General features: G+C 41.9%; 1 protein-coding gene across 2 annotated transcripts in view; it reads right to left on the bottom strand.

Moving 5' to 3' along the window:
- Positions 1–12,115: 12,115 nt before the first annotated feature.
- The window catches only part of LOC139908716 (cadherin-18), a 70,994-nt gene continuing 62,060 nt past the window's right edge, over positions 12,116–21,049 (bottom strand). For both annotated transcript variants that reach the window (XM_071895514.2, XM_078291258.1), the window contains one exon: positions 12,116–12,703. In XM_071895514.2, coding sequence (XP_071751615.2) covers positions 12,207–12,703 — 497 coding nt within the window. In that variant the 3' untranslated portion in view covers positions 12,116–12,206. The remainder of the gene's footprint in view (positions 12,704–21,049) is intronic.

Genomic DNA, 21,049 nt, shown 5'->3' with positions numbered 1-21,049 from the left:
TTCAGGATAATGCAACTTGTTTCAGGACATTTACTTGGTAAAATTGAAATTGTCTTGGAGAAAGTTTCTTGTTTCAAGATTTTCTTCATTGTTTTATGATGACTTGTTGAAAGTCATATTGACATGTATCAAGTGAAATTTATTGAAACCAGCAAGATTATCTTCCAGTGCAGTGAGATAATTTGACTTAAAATATCATGAAATAAGCTTGATAGGTCTGGAAACCAGATAAAAATCACTTGACAACATTTTTTGCAGTGTATCCTCATGTAGCTCACATCAGTTTGATACTTACTATGATGCATACTATGAATTTCCTGTATATCATGCAGATTTATGTCTTAGCCTATTCTGCAAACTGAGTTTAGATGGGTTTATCCCTGGTGGTGATGCCTCTTTTTCTTTTTCTATCTTTTCTTCTTCACTGGATGACACTGATGTGTAGCCAAAACGTTCACTGTGACTGCTCGACTCATTCGTGTTTTGAGAGTTTTGGGCCACTATTCCAGTTTTTGCACATATTCAAACCATTTGCACCTCAATTTGTCTTTCTGTGGTGTTTGAATTGGGTGCGTACAGCCTCTGTTTGTTCCACTGAACGCTCCTGCCTCGGTATCTGCACCTGTCACAGCGCCGTGAGAGATAATGTTCTGCAACATGTATAGGATTGTGAAGGATCCTGCAGGAGCGGGAGGCCCCCGTCCTGCAGCATGGGGGGGAAATAGTTTAGTTTCCTAATGAAGTAATCAGACCAGGGAAAGATGTTTATCACCTCAGCAATCACACACAGTCTGAAATTCACTGAAAAACAGACAGATGAATTACTTGAAAAAAGCCGAGCATATCAACAACTTTTCTCTGGCAGCTTTTTATCAGCACGTGCAGCAAAACCAGTGTCTCAGTGTAGCTTCTTGTGACTTGTTTTCACGATATGCCTCGTAATAGAATTATGCATATTGCTACTGTCACATACACACACACACACAAAAAGAAAATCGTGAATGCAATTTTGCAATTTGGTCTTTTTCTTATGCAGGGATCTCATGCAATTAATGAATTACCCTCCAACATCTGCCTCCATTCTTCATGACAGGAGGAAGATGGAAATCGCGTAAATAGAAGAAGAAGAAGAAGAAGAAGAAAAAGTGCCAAAAAACAAATTATGGCAGAAATTACTGAGAGTTTGATTTGCAATGGATTAGTATTATCACTGGAGTTCTCGCTTCACCAAAATACTGTGGTTAATTTGAGCTGGAGTTTTTACTTAACAAATTACAGATATGGCAGATTTGCACGGGATTAAAATCACCAACGGTCTCTGCAATTATCACAAATCACTGGACGTTCTTAAGTAGCCTAATATTAGTCCTGTGCAAAAAAGGCTATAGTCTCAGTATCTCTCTTTTTGCCATGTTGCTCTGAAGAATGAGTATTGGACTATTTCTACTTTGTGGCAAACTTTACTGTGTTCCACGGAAATACAGCCAACCCACCAAACCCTCTGCACCCACATGAGATTCCTTTCTGGGACGAGTCAAAAGCTAAACGGTCACACTGAAGGGATTTCGCTCCGTGAAATGCAACTTTTTTTTTTTTTGTTGTTTTTTTTTGGAGTGAATACCAAAGACAATCTGGAGACTCTGGATGCTGTCATCATTAATTGGCCGCTTGTTTTGTGTCGTCGTTTTTTTCTCCCTTTTTTTCATTGTTGTTGTTTTGGTTTGCGAACATCGCAGTCGCTGAGGGAATACAGTGGGAAGTGATAATAAAGTGCTGTGTAGCGGGGTTTCATTTGTTTGTTTATTTCTTCTAAAGCGTCGTATCAAATAAACTTCCCGTGGAGATTTGGATAGTCAGCTGGGACGCGGGTGTGTGCTGCGAGGCGGCCGCTGCGCAGGCTCGGGATATTAGCTTCAGAGAGGATCTAGGACAAGACTCAACGCCGCAGTGTGATTTCAATATGTCATCCACACATGTGGGTCGCAAACATTTCCCCAGAGTCTCGGAATCGGAGTCTGGAGAACCAATTGTGTTCCTCACACACACACGTACATGATAATCAAAATCATCTCGCCCACCTCTCCTTGGGGAAATCTCTCAGCACTACAAAAAGTAGTAATGCTTTGTCCATCTCTATTTGCTGCTGTGCAGGGTTTTTTTTTTTGTTGACTGAGTGTTTTTTTTTTTTTTTTAACAGTTTATTCGAAATGATCTGAGACATGAACACAGGTAGTGGATGCGAGAGTGGATGTGTTTGTACTGATGTTCCCATTACACTCGCCGCCTCAAACAGAAATAATAGCCCAGTGAACGAATTCCTCAAATCGGTTTGTAAACAGCCTCCCGAAGCTTCCCCATTTAAACAATAACCACCGTTCCATTTCGAGCGGCTTGCTGTTCCCTCTTAATCTCAGCGTATGTTTTGATCTCTGGAGGTTCCCGCTCATTTCGGAAGCAGCAAGATGCTGTTTAGCGCAAAAGTCGGAGCATGTGACCGCTGCTCTTAGCCTCTCTTAAGACACACGGACGCCGCGGGAAGTGTGGACAGCAGAGGAAGAGCCCGTCCCTCGAGGCTTTTTTTCGGTCTCACTGTCTTTTTATCTTCCGAAGAGATAATACGGGAGAATAACAAATCCCCGTGTGCCACACAAATATGCATAATCATGAGGTCGCCAACACTGACGAACACGGACCCTTGTTCTTTGCGTTACCTGTGGCATGTTGTTGTTTCTCCCCGCAGGTATTCCCTCATCACTCTGCGTGTCCTCGCTACACTTCTCAACTCAGATACGTCACTGCCATGCAGACCGGCTTCAGTGGATCTGTCATCTATAAGGAAGCCCTTCATGTCTTTTCCTTAAAAAAATTCTGCTGCTAGAGTTAGGGTTTTTGTTAAATATTAGATATCAGCCAGTCAGCGTCATCCATTGCCGATTTGATGGCGGTTCTTCCTTGATCGCAGCTGCATAAAAGCAGCCCATAAACCTGCAATGAAAATGAATTTTTTTTTCTTTTAATTGCATTCTAATTAATTGTATTTTTCTGTAATGAACCCCAGAGTTTCCCCTATCACTGAGTACATTTACATGCACACCAATACCCTGATTACTGTCGATAATCAGGTTAAGGCAGTAGTTCCATTACAATGTTTACATGGTTCAAAGTATCGTGATTTCTCTAATAACCTGGTTTACATAAATTCATTTAATAATCAGTCTACCGCTCCTCACCGCACCACAGAAGCCGAGAGCGGCTGCTAATTTGCTGCAAATTTGCTAATCCCGTTATGTCGAGATCATGAGAGATCACGACTTAATCAAACTTTGTTGTCTGATGATCACAATATATTATCTCATCATCATTAGATAACAAAACGTGTTTTTCTCAAGATCACGGCTTAAATAGGTAGGTTACTGACTGTTGTTGCAATTTCTACCTGTCAAACCTTGTTTAAATAAATGTGTTGATCAGCTGTGATCTCTCCTCCTGACACTATCAGTTCTACCTCAGACTTTTTACACACTGGGAACGCTATCTTGAGATAATGAGGTAATTAAGCTGCGATCCTGACATAACAGAATAAAATAACATATGAGCAACCATGGCCGCTCTCAGCTTCCGTACTGCACTGTACCATGTTGTTAGCTTTGTAAATTCAACTGCATCTGGTGACATGCGCAGTTTAAAAACGGCAAAAAGAAATCTGATAAGACGTTTTACATGCCCCAATAAATCGAAAAGCTGAGCAGAAATCTAACCGGATTATGCTTAGTCTTAGAGGATGACCTTACCCTGATTAAGATAATCAGATAAGGTGTTTACATGACAATTTCAATTGTCAAAGTATTGCCTTAATCGGGTTAAGATAGAATTATTCAAATAGGTGGCGTGGGTCATCCTGCCTTAAAGAGCAGCTTACCCTAGAAGAATTTGATTAATCTGGGTTTCAATGGAGAGTTTTAGTGTCCCATGATGGTGTAAATACTGTTTCAGAGGCTTTTCCACCATGCCAAGAATAAAATTCTGGGGGGAAACACTGAATCTTTGTAATTTTTTGGCATAAAAATTATCAAATTTAAAGATATTGGCCATCAGAAAGTTCAATACAAAAATACTGGCACCAGCCTTCAGAAAGCCATATGGGTCGAACCCTAACAACAGTGCTCTATGCTGTGTCACACAGATATGAACCGTACTGTACATTTACAACATTGCAGCGCACTTGACCGCTATTACCCGCTATCATCTATTATTGTTATCAAAAATGAAACGCCACAGTAACTCCTTTCAGAGCTCAATGGTTTCGTCTCTTGTGAGTATCATGAAGGCAAATCAATCAAAGTGCTTCATATATTCTGTCCCTCATTCAGTGGAATGTCAGGAACACTCAGCAGTGTCTCCCCAAAGACCTCATTATCCTCTTAATTTCCAATTATTTCAAAGACAAATGAGTACACCTGGCATCCCAAGCAAACCTGTCAATGACGAACACGGGAGACGATGCCATCCGCACTTCCTCTCACCGGAGACGAATGGGCCGACGATCAAACAGTTTTTCTTTCTTTTTTGTTTTTTTCAACTAGGCTGGATTTCAAGTAGGACTTACAGCTCTTCCTTTCATTCGGAGTGATGGGAGTGATGGGTAGGGCGCTGTCCGTCATGTCTGTTGCGGTGTAGCCGGTTTGCGGCTGACACGAGATCAGACACACCTGAGTGTTTGTACCATGGGAGCGGTGTGTGTTTGGAAGCGATGCTTACAGGCGTCCCAGTGGGTCAGTTGGCTGGAGCGCAATATCCTCGACTCAACTCTGGCCTGAGACCTTTTTTACATGTTATCCACCATCATCTCTCCTGTCTCTCTCTACTGTAAACGATCAAATAAAGCAAACATGTCAACAACAAAAAAAAAGCAGCATTCACCCTTGTTTGGATCCCTTTCTGCCCCATTAGAAAGGCTGGCATAGTGGTAATTTGTGAGATTATTGTTTTGATTTAAATAGTGTGTCCCAACAGTGTTCAGCTATCTGTTGTAGCTATCGCTGCTCATGCTAACCACCCAGTTCTTCTTCTATTTATTCTGAACAAAACGCTGTTGCTGCTGCTGGAAATCTAAAACATTTTTAAATATTTAAATTTTTCCCAGGAAAGTCCAACCAGACACCGGGTGTGTAGAACAGCAAATGGAAAAGGTTTCAGAACTGGATATAGGTTGAATCACTACTGCGTTATATCAATTGGCGATAGAAAGTAGCAAAACAGACATTTATTTATATGAAAAAGTTCATTGATTATTACTTTAAGTGAACTATCACAAACCAGTTGGATGACTTCTGCTTATAAAGTTGTCAGTCAAAATAAGGTTGCAGGAATTCTGAGGTCTTTGATGGTTTTAGCAAGACACAACATCTCATGTTGCTAGGCTACTCCCTACGATGCTAAACTAGGGTTAGCGGATGTCAAAGCTGCACAAGGCAACTGTGCACATTGGCAGCTCCAAATGAGAAGTGAGAGGCAAATGTTTGAAAACTGAACTTCAATACCCAGAAATCCTGTAAGGTGACGTCAGTAAACTGCCACAGCCCCGGCCCGTCTGTGATGCTTCATACCAAAGATACCAAAGGGATGAGAGAGGCAAAAGATCCAATAAGTGAATCCAGTTTTCTCTGGATGGAGCGCTCACTTGCTGCTGTTTTGGACAAAGACTTCCTACCAGTGATCACCTGCCACCAGAGTTTCATTTGGGCAAATAGGGGTTTATCTACAGCATCTCAATTAGTGGGGATGGGCCGCTTTTCTCTGTTGCAGCTCCACTTAGTGATTTAGCCTGATAAGAACGGGTGTATTCCTACATTAAAATCTTGCCTATAGTGCAGCTTTAAAGGACTGGCAGTGTGTGGGCGAGAGCTGGCATGCCATTGTGGTTATCAAGTGGGAACCTCCTATCACAGATGTTTCATTGAATTAGGCCCGCGACACGCTGATCAGACCCACACTCACTTACACCGCACCGACAAACAGGCTTACACTAAGCCCACAAGGGGCTGAGGTTATCAAGTTAGAAACACAGCGCGTCTCAAGTACAGTACAGTAAACCGAGCGCCTACCTGCTGAGCGCTGGGAATAATTTAATCATGCATTAGTACAGTGGGATACCGATTCCACGTGTGCAATGCATGTACGCTGCTGTACGTAGCTTAGTTTGGCATTGAATAATTTAAAACGTTATGATTTGCGGATGCCAGAGCGGTGGGGAGTACCAGCACACCCGGATAAATTGTTAATGTTCATAATATGTACTCTGTGATCATTTGTTTTGTTTATGGGGCTTTTCACAATGGGGAAGGTATGATGTATTTGACTCATTCCCAGGGAAGAGTTTACCAGAAAATGATGTAAACACACTCCAAATACTAACCATCTTAACTTAGCGATTTAATGCTGCGTTGAATCTTATTTTTCTTCAAATGAGTGAGCAAAAATCTGCCAATAGTGAGAGATAATTTCACTTGTTTCAACACAATTCAGCTTGATTCCCGAATTGACTGAAAAGGTGACATGATTATGATTATGACACGTTACTAGAAAATTCACAAGTGAAATTATCTGACTCCCCCATCAGATATATATTTACTTATTCCAAGACAAATTGGACTTTAAGACTAAATACACATTTAAACTACATTTTAAAAGATGGGAGTTTTTCTTTGCAGTGTGTTCCTGATTGGGTTTTTTCATTTCTAACCTCATGAAGCAGCACATGAATAAGTCTCATATTCATGAAGAGGTTTCAGTAGCATGATGCAGTGGTTTAAATTAGTCACACACTGGTGAAGCAAGTCAGCAGCCGCCTGTTGCCCCCCCCCCCATAAGTTTTCAAGGCTGTCCAGGTCGTCTGTCTCGCTGACGGTGGCGTTTTAAAACCCCTAATTTTGCATTCTTTGTTGTTTATTCTTTCATTTCATCGGAAATGGCTGCCACAGAGGTGAGGTGTCAGGGAGACATATGCTAATCAAGGAATTTTCAGACATATTTTCTTTTGCCTGGGAGCAACGCTGGCATATAAATGCCCCATAAAATGTGAATTATTTTACATTGGTGTAATTGTATTTTCTAAACAGGCTCACTTCAAAAGCCTAAATTCAGACGACTTTATTTTCCCCATAATGGCCTCTCCACCTCCACAAACATCAATGGAGGAAGATTTGACACTGATAAGTCACTCTGTGTCTCGGGTTGAAATTCCGAATTTAACCAAGTTGCTTTCCAACGGCAAACAAACCTTCGCAGCCTCCCCGAAGTTTGGGTAAAACAACTTTAATGATAGCAAGTTTGAATTTGAAGGGATTTTTTTTAAGTCTCTTTTGATCTTTTCTTTCCAATTCACCTTCAGATACTCGGGAGTCATGAACATTTATAATATGCAAAGCCCTCTTTTATTAAATCATACTCTATCTGAAAGCTTCAAGCCTTCAGTCTTCTTAGAAGTCTCTGACCTCAAATGCTGGGAGAAGTCTGTCAGCAGCGACTCTGCAGGCCCCAAGGCCTTAGCTTACACAACCTACTGGGAAAAAAAAAACATATACCAACATCTACTCACATTCATAAGAACCCCTCCCCCCCTCCCCAATTTATATTCGATAAACTAACACAAGCGCACACTCAACCCTGACCCGATATGAAAAATACAATTAACGTTGTTTTGCTGTAAACAAACCCCACTGCGTGATTCATGGCCGCTCTTTCAGAAGATGAGAGGGTGTTAAAGGTGAAGGAGGCGGTAAAGCATCAAGAGAAGCATCACCACTTCTCCAAGAGTTGTATTTTGTTAGATAATCCATTCTGCTTTTTTTGACAAAAGATAAGGCCGCGGGGGCTATTTCTTCCAACACACATCCGCACGCAGCCTGTGAGATATTGCCCCTGCCTTATCTCAGAAACATATGGGCAGCGCTTTGATAGATTGTGCCTCTATGCGGAAGAAATCTTTATTCAGGGAGTGACGGTTTAATTCCATGTAAACCTCCCTCTCTGTGTCTTCTTTACCACATTATCTTACTTTTCATATTCGGCGCGACGGCGAAACTTGGCGCTCCCCCGTAAACTTTACGCCACTTTTTAATTAATTATCATTTGAGTTCATTTCTCAGCTAAAACTTGTTCTGTTAAGTGTCATGTGTGCTTAATTACCTAACAAGTAACTAATTGCCTCGAGATTAGTTTTTCCAGTCATGGATGAAAAATCCCCCTCTTAAAGTGCTCTATTCCACGCAAGATTTATCTTCCACGCAAATTTGCAAGGCTTGGATATGAGAAGCGCATACTGTGCACAATAAAGTGGACTGCACTGGCTGTAGGGAATGATGTTGATTTCATGTTATCAGTCTAGCACGTAGAGACACTGCAGTGTAGCATTATACAAACCACATTTCCCATTAGGGGTCAAATTCATTGCCTTCAGAGAGAATGGGATTCTTAATTACACACAGTAAAATCAGCTAATTGTGCAACTAAATCAATTAGAGGTAGCAAATGATTTCCTGCTGCAGGGCGGACTTGGATATGCTGCATATGGACGTCATCATGCAAGGCTACAACGGGAAGAGACCGTGAGTTGTTTGAGGCTTTTAAAATACTGTACTACAATGAATAATAGCAGATGTAAAATCAACACTGGATACTTGTCTCCCTCAAATCTGACTGTAGATCTTTGCCGTCGAGTTAAAAAAAACATATATCTGCGACTTTTTCAGGAATGAGGAAAATGATGCTTATTTTCTTAGTGTGACCCATATATTTTCGAAAATATACAATGGGTTTTTAACAAGTTTCAAATGCCTCTCAAAGGGTCCCTCAGCAAATAAATGACCATGTAAACTTTTGATTCAAGTAAGGAAAAGAAAAGAAAAACAGTTGCATGGTTTTTAACTGAGAGCATTACAGTATCCATCTTCCAGATCAGAGTTCCTTCTTCCAAAGCCCTTTTCCTGTTTCCCGGTGCTCAGCTGTGTCCAGACACGGCCCTGCAGGCCAGGTTCTGATATATTTGCTGCCTGAGGTAAGAAATCTCGACACCTTAGGCGCCTGGCAGTCTTCTGAAAGTCGCAATTGCTTGTTGGCTATGTTTACTACGCTAAGAGAGACTGTTTGTTTAGGCTTGAATAGGCAAAAATAATTGAGGAAAGGGGGGGAACGGTAGTTTGCAAGAGTTCCATTGACTGCTGCTGCGCTCATTTGACAATCAAGCAATTAGGTTCAAATGGAAGATGGGAAGCTAATACTTACATCATTACCAATTACTGGCTTTTTGCATCAACTTTACAAATTTAAAAACGAAGAATTGAAGGAACAATCAGGGATAAACAAACAAACCGATAGCTATTGAATTGTGATTTCGGGCTCCTCTATGGTTGGCTCGGGCTCCGGCTACCTAACATGACCTGTGCCGAGGGCCAGCCCCGGGGCTCAGCGCAGACGTTGGAGGAATCTCTATGCCTGTCTCCTTGTTTCAGTCCAATTGTGAAAAGACAAAAACACACTCAGAGTTATTCTGTGGGCAGAAGGAGATAATGAGCAAGAGAGATCGAAATAGGGAGATACAGACAGAGGCAGAGAGAGAGAGAGAGAGAGAGGGAGAGAGAGGATTGTTATGGAGAGAAGAGAGGAGTGATGTCAGGAGGTGCGAGCAGAGGGGTCTGTAAAATATTCATCGCCCTCCCTTCTTCTTTCCTCAGACCCCCGTCAGCGTTTCTGAAGCAGCCGAGACCCAGAGGTCCAGGAGAGCATGACAGGACAGAGCAGTTAGGGTTGGGTGGACGCCTGCTGGGATTACTAAACAGCATGCTTAAAATGCCAAGTGCAACTGATGCAATTTCCGCAAGTTCTGATGTTAGTGCCTCAATACTTCTGTTTCATCCACGATCATGCTATGTCGTAATTATACAGAGTAGAGCTGAAGAGTTTTATGAGAAACTCACCATTTGAGACAGCTATTCACCCTTCATGACATCTGTTTTGCACAAAATGCTTGATATCACAAAATGAAAGCAAATCGCACTACTCTTTGAAGGTTAGTCTGCAACTTTAGTCCTTGGTTGGCAAAACAACACCGCTTTAACAGACCAGACGGATCCTCTATACTTCATTAGTAGTAAATGATGAATGTGAGGCAATGATCTTTTTTTCCAAAATGGACTTCCTCAACTAAGGAACATAATGATGCAATTCCTTTCACTTTAAGCCATATGTCTTACAGATATCACTGTTTTTTACTTTGGGAAAGAATGGCTCTTCTCATAGACAAGACTAGACTTCTCATGGCGGCTGGAGAAGGCAAGAAAGACATGTAAAGGGAAATGTGACATGATTAAAGTTATTGCTACGGTATAAAAGGCTCTAATCAATATTTGTGAACAACTCTCTCGCAAATGCAGGAAGCAGAAGAACTAAGACTTGAACCTCTGATGTCCTCCAGTAAAATCTGGAAGTCCTCTATTGTAAACAGGTATGGTAGCGCGCTTTATAGGCGCTCAGGTGGAGGGAAGGGCGAATACTGTTGTAAGAGAACCACTGAACCACATGTTCAATTGGCTTGATTGACTTAATTGAGGTTGCCTTAGCGACTACAGTTCACCGAGCTCCTTCCTGGTATGTGAGCGCACCACACACCAGCCTAGCGCCGGCTCATGCCCGTTTGACTCCTACCGTACCGCCTGGTGTACGAGCGCACGCTGGATTTCCCTAATGCAGCGCTCCTGGGGCTCCGCGCGGTCTAAAGAGCCCATACCATAATTCCCTTAAGCACTGCACGCTGCAAAAAAGCATCATGCACGAACAAGCTAACGAACTAATGAACCAGCGAGAGTCCGGCGCCTATCGAGGGGCTCCGGAGCACCTCATAAATTGGAAAGTTGACCATGAGAAGACCCGGGGGGATTTTCAGGGGATAAGGTTGCATTTTCCGGTTCTGTGGTTCCAGAAAATCAGTCGCCAATTCATTATCTACAGAGGAGCTCAAGATTTTACATCTTGATAGGATCACAGGTTTGAGCCTTAGCTTTACCGTTTCTGGCTTTGGGAGAGAGTTGTTCACATTCACAATAATAATTGGACTGGCTGGACTATCTGAATACCATACACTACCAGTCAAAGGTTTGGACACACCTGATTGAATGCATTATGTTTCTCATTATCTTGAAGCCATTCTGATCTAAAGGCTTCTGCTTAAATGCTTGAAATGTGTTTCTTAGACAAATATAAATAGTGAAGTTGATCCTATGTATGAATTTCTTTCCAAAGCCTTTGCCTTTCCATCAAGGCAAAGGGCGGCTACTTTAAATAATCTAAAATATAAGATAGTTTTGATTTGTTTAACACTTTTTTGGTCACTGAATAATTCCATTTCTGTTATTTCATAGTTTTGATGTCTTAACTACTATTCCAAAATGTGAAAAATAGTAAAAATAAACAAACATGCATGTGTCCAAACATTTGACTCGTAGTGTATATGGAATACTTGAATTGAGTAGCATAAAAATGTGGGGAAAACATCTGCCTGCCACCACTCAAAGTTGTATTTTATGTGGGTTATTCTGCATTAGCTCGCCTCTCCAAGGTTAACATCAAGCAGGCTTGAGTGACTTTACATTATATTCCCTCTAATGTTGTACATGGCCAATTTCAGTGACCGCTAAAAAGATAAAGCTCAAGTGGAATAAATGAGACAAAACAGAGCCTCATTTGACTGCTGCGTTGTCATTACTGTGCATATGGCCGGCTCAATATCACACTCTGTGCACTGAATCATGAACAACTTGGCTAATTCCTTACGCCAAGATAATCTTAACTGCAAACCATATATCCACTCTCAAAGGAAGAGAAGTGTACGCTTTGTCACATATATCCACTCATATGGATTTCAGGACTTTATTGAGCAATAAAAAATATACACCAAGGAAAATAATATTTTCCTTTTTTCCTTATTGTTGTTTTTCCATCTCAAAATCTGATTTAATACTTCCAGATGAACGACCGATGGTCCAAAGCGACAAAATGAAAAAAAAACAAAAAGGGCAGTCAGTTAGTTCAACAGTAGAAGTTGGAACGACCGGAGCAGTTTGAAAGCATCTCTGTTTGTTTAAATTGTTTACTGTAAATTTGAAAAAAGGATTTTCAAACGGATTTGGTTTTAACAGGAGCGAAATCACAGACTAGGTCGTCACATCTGAATCTGCCTCTCCGTACAGTTGTGCCAGTTTCTGGAACTCGGGCCCCCAGTCGTCCAGGTAGTTATAATCCTGCTCCGAGTGTGTGCCGGGCGAGTCTAAAGAGCTGATGGACCCCGTGGGCGAGCCCTGGCCCTCGTAGGCGTAGGTCTGGAGCGAGTCGTAGGGCGGCACGCTGGTGTTCATGTCGGCCTCCACCAGTCTCTGTTTGATGAACTCGTGCACGTCCACCTCGTCCGGCTCCGCCGAAGAGCCGCGGGGCGGGGCGCAGTGCTGCCTCGCCTCCGGGCGAACGTCCCGCCGGAACTTGAGCTCCTCGGCGGCGGCGGGGTTGCGCAGGGCGATGATGTCGAAGGCCTCGGTGTCCTCCTCGCCGCCGCCCTCGTCGTCGTACGTGACCACGTTCTCGCGGATGTCCTCTTCGGAGATGATGAGAGGCTCTTTCTTGCTCCGCCGCAGAGTGATGAACAGAACCACGATGGCTACGAGAGAGGAGAGAGAGAGAGAGAGAGAGAGGGAGAGAGAGAGAGAGAGAGAGAGAGAGAGGTCATGAAATCAGCAACAGACAGACAGCAGAATGACTGAGCTTATTAAAGATGCTGTGATATGTCTTAGTGGTGAAACTTCTGGCGAAATATATTTTGACAAAGGAAAAGTAAATAAGCAAAGTCATACACTACCAGTTAAAAGTTTGGACACACCTGATTGAATGTACTATGTTTCTCATTCTCTTAAAGCCATTCTGATCTAAAGGCTTCTGCTTAAATGCTTGAAATTTGTTTCTTAGAAAAATATAAATAGTGAAGTTGATGCCTATGTATGAATTTCTTTCCAAAGCCTTTGCCTTTCCATCAAGGCAAAGGGATACTTTAAAGAATTTTTGATTTGTTGAACACTTTTTTGGTCACTGCATAATTCCATTTGTGTTATTTCACAGTTTTGATGTCTTTACTGTTATTCTAAAATGTGAAAAACAGTAAAAATAAAGAAAAATGTGATGCTTTTGGTGAAATATCAGTGCTGATTTTACTAAAAAAACATAAGTAAGCAAAGTCATAAGTGACAAGTAAAGTGATAATAATCCAAATCGAAATACAGAACATACCAAAAAATATGAAGGAGTAATAAATCGAAAGTAGATAATTAAGGGAAATTGTCTTATTCATATAGTATATTGACAATAGACAAACTTCAGTGCTGAGAACCACAACAGTTGTAGGAGAGAGATAGAAAAGAATCAAAAGTGCTTTGTAAACAAAGAAATTAACAACAAACGCTTAGCTGAGCAGCATCACATCATAATGGCACAGTTGGACGTGGTTACAATCCTCAGCCTGCTTTTATGCTAATGCCGCTCGCTGTGTGTGTCTATGTTGTTTGCTAATTCATAGCTCATAACGGATTAACACGTTGTGGTTCGTAAACAGCTAACCAAATGAGAGCCGCACATCAGCCGTTTTTATGTGCATATTTATCCGATTTTCCATCAGGACACTAAAACTAGCCAAGCGTCGAAGAGTTGTAAATCAATAATACACATTAGCCATCATTAGCATTGGCTGTGATGATTCTTTGAATGCAAGCTGCTGAGTTGATGAGAATACACTCATTATCATCTCTGCAGCAGATTTAACATCACATCTAGCCAAAGTGCAATATGGCAGGTTGAGAGAGGGTCAACACACGTCGGCACACTGTGTTAACATATGCAGGCGAGTCTATTCGTTTCACAGTTTTAGGTGAGCTCAGTCATGGGGAGAATGCACCAATTTTGCCACAGTAAATGAAATGTCGTATATCCGTGCTGATAAGTAGCTTACAATGTGTGAAAATCTTATCTAACTGTTAATGAAGTCATGAAGCAAAGTAATATTTGATGACATGCTACAGCTTGAAACTTGCTCCCACAACTAATGAGAGTTATGCTTCTTGAGTTAATGATGACCGCTCTACAAGATGTTAGCACTAACATCCATTTAATAAAATGGCGACAGCGAGGAGAGAACATTTTTACAGCAGTGTGATATCTAAAAGGAGTTCATTATGCTACATTAGCGGAGACGACCCAAATAGATCGCTGCTCCTGCAGAGACATTTAGCACCGCACCCTTTGCTTCACAATCAAATTACATTGAATGTTAACAGCGAGGGAAAGTCAGGGTTCAAACTAAGGAACGAGGAGGCGAATCCTTCAGATGAAAAAGCGTTTTTTTAACAAATGAGATAAGCGCGCCGCACACCTCGGCGCTCCATATCAAACTGCTGTCTATATTTATACGAATCGCAATGTGCTACTGCGTTAGAGATCTTCCTCTCCAACACATACAAGGTGAGAGCTTTCTCGTCTGTGATGCCGAAACCCCTGAAGCAGTCTGACAGTGGGTGGATCTTTACTATCTGATGCATAGGGAGAGACAGAAGGAGAGGAAGGAGGTGGAGAGAGAGGGAGAGGAGGAGGAGGAGGCTGAGGTAGAGGTTGCAGCTTTCACAAGGTGTGGGATGGAGTGATGCATTTGGCGGATCTATTTATTCATGACATTAATTTAGTTGCTGTATGGCACATTGCGGACGTGCTGTGGGACTGTTTCATCGACAGGGATTGAGCCTTGGACCCAGACTAGGCGGGGGCGTTCACACCAAGCATATTTGGAGCAGGTTTACTCCAATACTGGAGCTTTTACTCCTTCGGTTCGCTTCATTAAACCAAATAACCGGACCGAGGCAGACTGTCCTCTTCCAAGTGAACTGCGATGCGGTTCGTTAGGAGCGAGAATGTAATCTGCACCAACTGCAGGAAATGACCCCCAAACATCTGAATAGCATCATCAGGACATCTGATAGCAGCAGTTACTCATGCTTGGAAAGCCCGGCATAACAAAGTGAACCGAAGGCAAAACACAGTCTGGACTGATGCTCGTATTCGGCTATTTGTTCATGTATTCTTAATTTGTATGAACACCGGAGAAGGGAAATTACAGAGTCCATCATCAAGTTAAAGGGACTGGAATCAAAATCTGTATCCTGGCAGGATGACAGGTTACAAAAACTCTGTCCAATAAACAAGCTGCTTGCCAGTCCATGTGACTTTTGTTTAAGCTCTGGTTTGCTTGTAATTGGGCAGTGTGAACTTAAACGAACCAAAAATAAAAAGGCAACAAAGCACATTTTTTCACTATGATTCAGACCAAAGAAAACAAACTGTAGGCTTGATTGCACGCTAAAACACTTATTTAAGACTAAAGTAATCATGCAGAGATTTATGTTTACCTATATATTTCAATGCTGGATTTTAGGGAAACCTAAACCTCCAAATGTGTGTGATTAGTCCACGCTTTAAGTCCCGAATTCACTTCACTCCACCCAGGCTCTTCTAGGAAAACCTGGTGCAGTAACGCTGCCCAACTGGGGTTCGGGACGGTGAAAAAAATAAAAATAAAAAAAGCAATTTATCTGGGACAGAGCTTATCGTTGCAGTGTTTAAAACGTCCAATCACACAATTCAAGGAAGTGAGTGTGTGTGAGGTATGCCGGGTCAATCACTGTGAGCAGGAACTAGGAAATAAAGACTTTTTTTTTTTTTTTAAATTACTACTTTTCGAGCCATTACATTTTTTTGGCCCCGGACTATCTAGAGTTTAAGACCCCACTGTTCTCCAGAAGTGAATAACCCAAATTTAATGAAAACAGGGAAATGATACCCAGACAGCGGGTTAATACAACCCTTAGTGATTTATTCACCAACATCTCAAACGCCTCACTGCACTCTCTATCGCTCGTGATAAACAGTAATCCACAATATTTTTAGTAAAGTTTCCTATCCGCTGTACTCACTATATTGTTATACACTCTCTCCAGTAATGCTCCCATTATGGTTTATTCAGGTCGTTTCATACGCCTGGAGAAGACCAGTTGAGGTCTAACCGTTGCTCAATAAACCTCTTATTACACCAGAGAGCATTAATCCAGTTTGCAGATATCTATTTTCTACAGTGGAAGCCGTTGTGAAAGTCCCCCTCCATGCATTTAATCCTGCGTCTATCCCTCAGCCAGTGCTGCAGAGGCTTCTTCTTTCTTGAAGTCAATGCAGAAGAGCCAAAGGAGTGTATTGTAAAACAAAATGTAATGTTTCTCAGCCAAATAGTGGGCCATTTCGTTGCAACTTCTGAAAGCTCAAAACTTATTTTCCTCTTGGTTCCTCTTGGGGGAAGAAACAGAGGTGCAGCTTTCATTCAGGAGGCATAGAGGAAAAACCGAGACGCACAATACGATAGCTTTTTTTTTGCTTTTTTATGCCGAGCACCTGCTCATGTTTTTGGATACGCATGCACTGCCTCTTCACTGTAATCCACATTTAAGCCACGTTCATGAGAACCACCTAAATTTTCAAGCGTGACTAATCCACTTTAAGGCGGCTGAACCAGGGACAGGACTTAATCTTGAATGACGAGAGTTATCTATAATATTTAAGGGACTTTTAATGGACAAGACATACGTTTGGTGTTAAGTTTCTGTACTGGTAAGCGTCGCAGTCCTTGAGAAATAATCCGGACCTCATCAGACTCAAATGTTGGCAGTTTGTCCTTAAACTTGGTCTTGGAACTGGACTAAGAAATGAGAAGGATGGAAATGATATGAAATAAAAATCATAAAATTGAAAGAAATCACAATTCTTTATACAAACTTGAAAAAGGTGTGACTCTATTTATTATACTATTTAGTATATTTTTAGTATTAGTATTGATGGTTGTCAGTGCCATAACCCATTCTCCTTCCATTCTATAGGAGTTTGTAGATTTAATTTGATCCCTCATTTAGCCCTCGAAATTTGTCCTGTAATATTTAATCATGTTCTCTTAAGCCAGGTTAGTTAAATCAAGACTATGCTCAATTTATGAATATTTTAAGTCATTTAATCAAGTTTAAAAGGTCATTTTACTCTAGAATAGACCCAATTCAGGTCTAGCTCCTGAACTATTTGTAAAGTTTAGTGGAGTGCATAGAGAAACAAAATGTGCAGTGCAGGTTAGATAAAAAGGACCTTATAAAAAAAAAAAATGTATAGAAGGGCCTTGGAAAAAACATCTTACCTCAAAAAGAAACAAAAAACAATCACACAAAAACAAATCACGATGACAAGCCGAGACGCATCTGAATTGAATTTCCAAGCCATGTCTATGTATCTGACACACACTGATGCTCTTTCTTCCTCTGTCACCTGTGGATACCTTCTGCTTTCTGCTGCTTTTCTAACACTCACTTTCCTCAGTCTGCATGTCTGAAACCAGCTTGGCTCTCTCTCACTCCACCCTGTGTGCAGATGGTCTCTCTCTCTCTCTGTCTCTCTCTCTCCTGTCTGTCTTTCCTTATATCTGTCTGTCTGTCCTTATCTCTCTCTCTCTCTCTCTCTCTCCTGTCTGTCTTTCCTTATATCTGTCTGTCTTTATTTCTCTCTCTCTCTCTCTCTCTCTCTCCTGTCTGTCTTTCCTTATATCTGTCTGTCTTTATTTCTCTCTCTCTCTCTCTCTCTCCTGTCTGTCTTTCCTTATATCTGTCTGTCTTTATTTCTCTCTCTCTCTCTCTCTCTCTCTCCTGTCTGTCTTTCCTTATATCTGTCTGTCTTTATTTCTCTCTCTCTCTCTCTCTCTCTCTCCTGTCTGTCTTTCCTTATATCTGTCTGTCTTTATTTCTCTCTCTCTCTCTCTCTCTCTCCTGTCTGTCTTTCCTTATATCTGTCTGTCTTTATTTCTCTCTCTCTCTCTCTCTCTCTCCTGTCTGTCTTTCCTTATATCTGTCTGTCTTTATTTCTCTCTCTCTCTCTCTCTCTCTCTCCTGTCTGTCTTTCCTTATATCTGTCTGTCTTTATTTCTCTCTCTCTCTCTCTCTCTCTCCTGTCTGTCTTTCCTTATATCTGTCTGTCTTTATTTCTCTCTCTCTCTCTCTCTCTCTCTCTCTCTCTCTCTCTCTCTCTCCTGTCTGTCTTTCCTTCTCTCTCTCTCCTGTCTGTGTCCTTCTCTCTCTCTCTCTCTCTCTCTCTCCTGTCTGTCTTTCTTTCTGTTTCTCTCTCTCTCCTGTCTGTCTGTCTTTCCTTCTCTCTCTCTCCTGTCTCTTTCCTTCTCTCTCTCTCTCCTGTCTGTCTTTCCTTCCTTCTCTCTCTCTCTCTCTCTCCTGTCTGTCTTTCCTTCTCTCTTTCTCCTGTCTCTTTCCTTCTCTCTCTCTCTCTCTCTCTCTCGCTCTTTCTCTCTCCTGTCTGTCTTTCCTTCCTTCTCTCTCTCTCTCCTATCTGTCTTTCCTTCTCTCTCTCTCACTCTCCTGTCTGTCTTTCCTTCTCTCTCTCGCTCTACTGTCTATCTTTCCTTCTCTCTCTCTCTCTCTCTCTCTCTCTCTCTCTCTCCTGTCTGTCTTTCCTTCTCTGTCTCTCTCTCTCTCTCCTGTCTGTCTTTCCTTCTCTGTCTCTCTCTCTCTCCTGTCTCTTTCCTTCTCTCTCTCTCTCGCTCTCTCTCTCTCCTGTCTGTCTTTCCTTCCTTCTCTCTCTCTCTCTCTCCTGTCTCTTTCTCTCTCTCTCTCTCGCTCTCCTGTCTGTCTTTCCTTCCTTCTCTCTCTCTCTCTCTCTCTCTCCTGTCTGTCTTTCCTTCTCTCTCTTTCTCCTGTCTGTCTTTCCTTCTCTCTCTCTCTCTCTCTCTCCTGTCTCTTTCCTTCTCTCTCTCTCTCTCTCTCTCTCCTGTCTCTTTCCTTCTCTCTCTCTCTCCTGTCTCTTTCCTTCTCTCTCTCTCTCTCCCCTGTCTCTTTCCTTCTCTCTCTCTCGCTCTCCTGTCTGTCTTTCCTTCTCTCTCTCCCTCTCTCCTGTCTGTCTTTCCTTCTCTCTCTCTCTCTCTCTCCCTCTCTCCTGTCTGTCTTTCCTTCTCTCTCTCTCTCTCTCTCACGACACACCAAGCATGTTCGGAGCAGTTTATTCGAACTCCGGAGCGTTTACTCCTTCAGTTCATTTTGTCAGGTAAGAACGATGTCATTCGAATGCTGAAAATATCTCAGTCCTCTTCAAAGTGACCTATGGTGCCGTTTGCTAGGAGAGATCCGAACCAACTACAGGATACAAACAACCCCAACGTGTCCTTTTTGGGGGTCGGTTTTATGGGTATAAGGAGATGGATGTTGATATCTGACAGCCAGCAGTTCCTCATGCTTGGAAAGCCTGGCAGAACTTAATGAACTGAGGGCAAACTGCAGTCTTGGCTGATGCTCATATTCTGCTATTTCTTCATGTGTACAGAATCCAAAAGGAACGCTGCTTTTGGCTTGTGGACGCAACAATGGAGAGCCGCTCGTCGGAAAACAGGGTGCACATCCAGGATTATCCAAAAAAGGAAAAAAAATCCAAGGCACACTCCCTTACGAACAAAAATTGGCAAGAATGAAAAAGATGAAGACTTAAAAAGAATAAAAAATAAAGGGAGTGTGCCTTGGATTTTTTTTCTTTCTGGATATTCTCTTCATCTGTTCTTAACTGGTTTGAACACCAGAGAAAGTAGGCCTACATGACAAAAAAGGGCACAGACAAGTCTATTTTTAGCTGAAGTTACAGGGACTGGAATCGGATTCATTTTGACTGAACCCGCCTCCAAAATCTCTAATCTCACAGGATGACAGGTCACCGAACCTCCTTCCAATTAACAAGCGACTTGTGAGTCATGTGACTTTTTTGTTTACAAGCCCTGGTTCACTTGTTCATTGGGCAGTGTGAACCGAAACGAACCAAATGCAGATATGAAAATAAACTTTTCTTCTATGGTCCAGACCAAAGAGAAACTGTAGGTGTGATTTCTCCATTTCTCTCTCTCTCTCTCTCCCTCTCTCTCTCCCACCTCTCTCTCTCTCTGCCCTAACCAGTATCTGCCTTGCGCTGATGATCAGTGATGCAACCTCTGTCTCTCTCACTCCAGCGTTTGCTCCAACCAGTGGCGATGGCCTTTTGTTCCTCCCAACCGCAGGCTCCTGGCGCAGAGCGGAGAGGCTGCCGATATGAATATGCATAACCTTCACGCGCTAATGTCCGCAGACAATCACCGACCGGAGGAGGGGAGACAGGCGACGGTGAACTGTGTTAATTATACGGTTTCTCTGACCGTGTCCTGCTGCGGTTTTGTTTGCACGGTAAGATATTTGTTTGTTTGTGGCGTTTTCCCTCCCACACCTCTCAACCCCCAAGTTTGGCTTGACAGGAGATGTGTTTACTTTGGCAAGTTTAATGAGTTTCATTTGATCTTTGACTACAAGCCATTTGCACCTTTCACGAAATTCTGTATACCAAAATAGTGATCCGAATGCTAAGATGGAGAGCTGGAGAAGAACTGGTGATGATGATGAAGTCACAACCAAGAGATTTTCCATATCTTTCACTATGTTGAGACAGCAGGCAAATCCAATTTGATTTAAAATCTGATTTCAAGGCTGACTGTCCACATTTAAATTACAAGTGGCCAGATCAGATAAGTATATTTAGACAGTATAATCATTTGGAGGGATGGGACGACACATCAAAATTCAACATATTGCAATACATAAATGTGACGATACATATTGTGGGGCAGAAAAAATGAATGGTGATATTAGCTCCATGTTATTCTGCTGTAGTAATCACAAATGAGACGACTTGCCCATCACAATTTCACAAGCTCTCCATCCAAATTATATTATTTTCACTTTGTAATGACATTTTTAAATTGTTGTTTACATTCTAGCGAGCTAATGCCATCGCTAGAATCTCAGAAATAAACATAATTCTACACAAACAGACTTTGTCGTCATTGAACTTTTATTTATTACATCGTTTT

Source organism: Centroberyx gerrardi, chromosome 22 (assembly GCF_048128805.1).
Source record: "Centroberyx gerrardi isolate f3 chromosome 22, fCenGer3.hap1.cur.20231027, whole genome shotgun sequence".
NCBI lineage: Eukaryota > Metazoa > Chordata > Actinopteri > Beryciformes > Berycidae > Centroberyx > Centroberyx gerrardi.
Note: the sequence above shows the minus strand (reverse complement) of the source record. Positions and strands in the feature narration are given on the sequence as shown.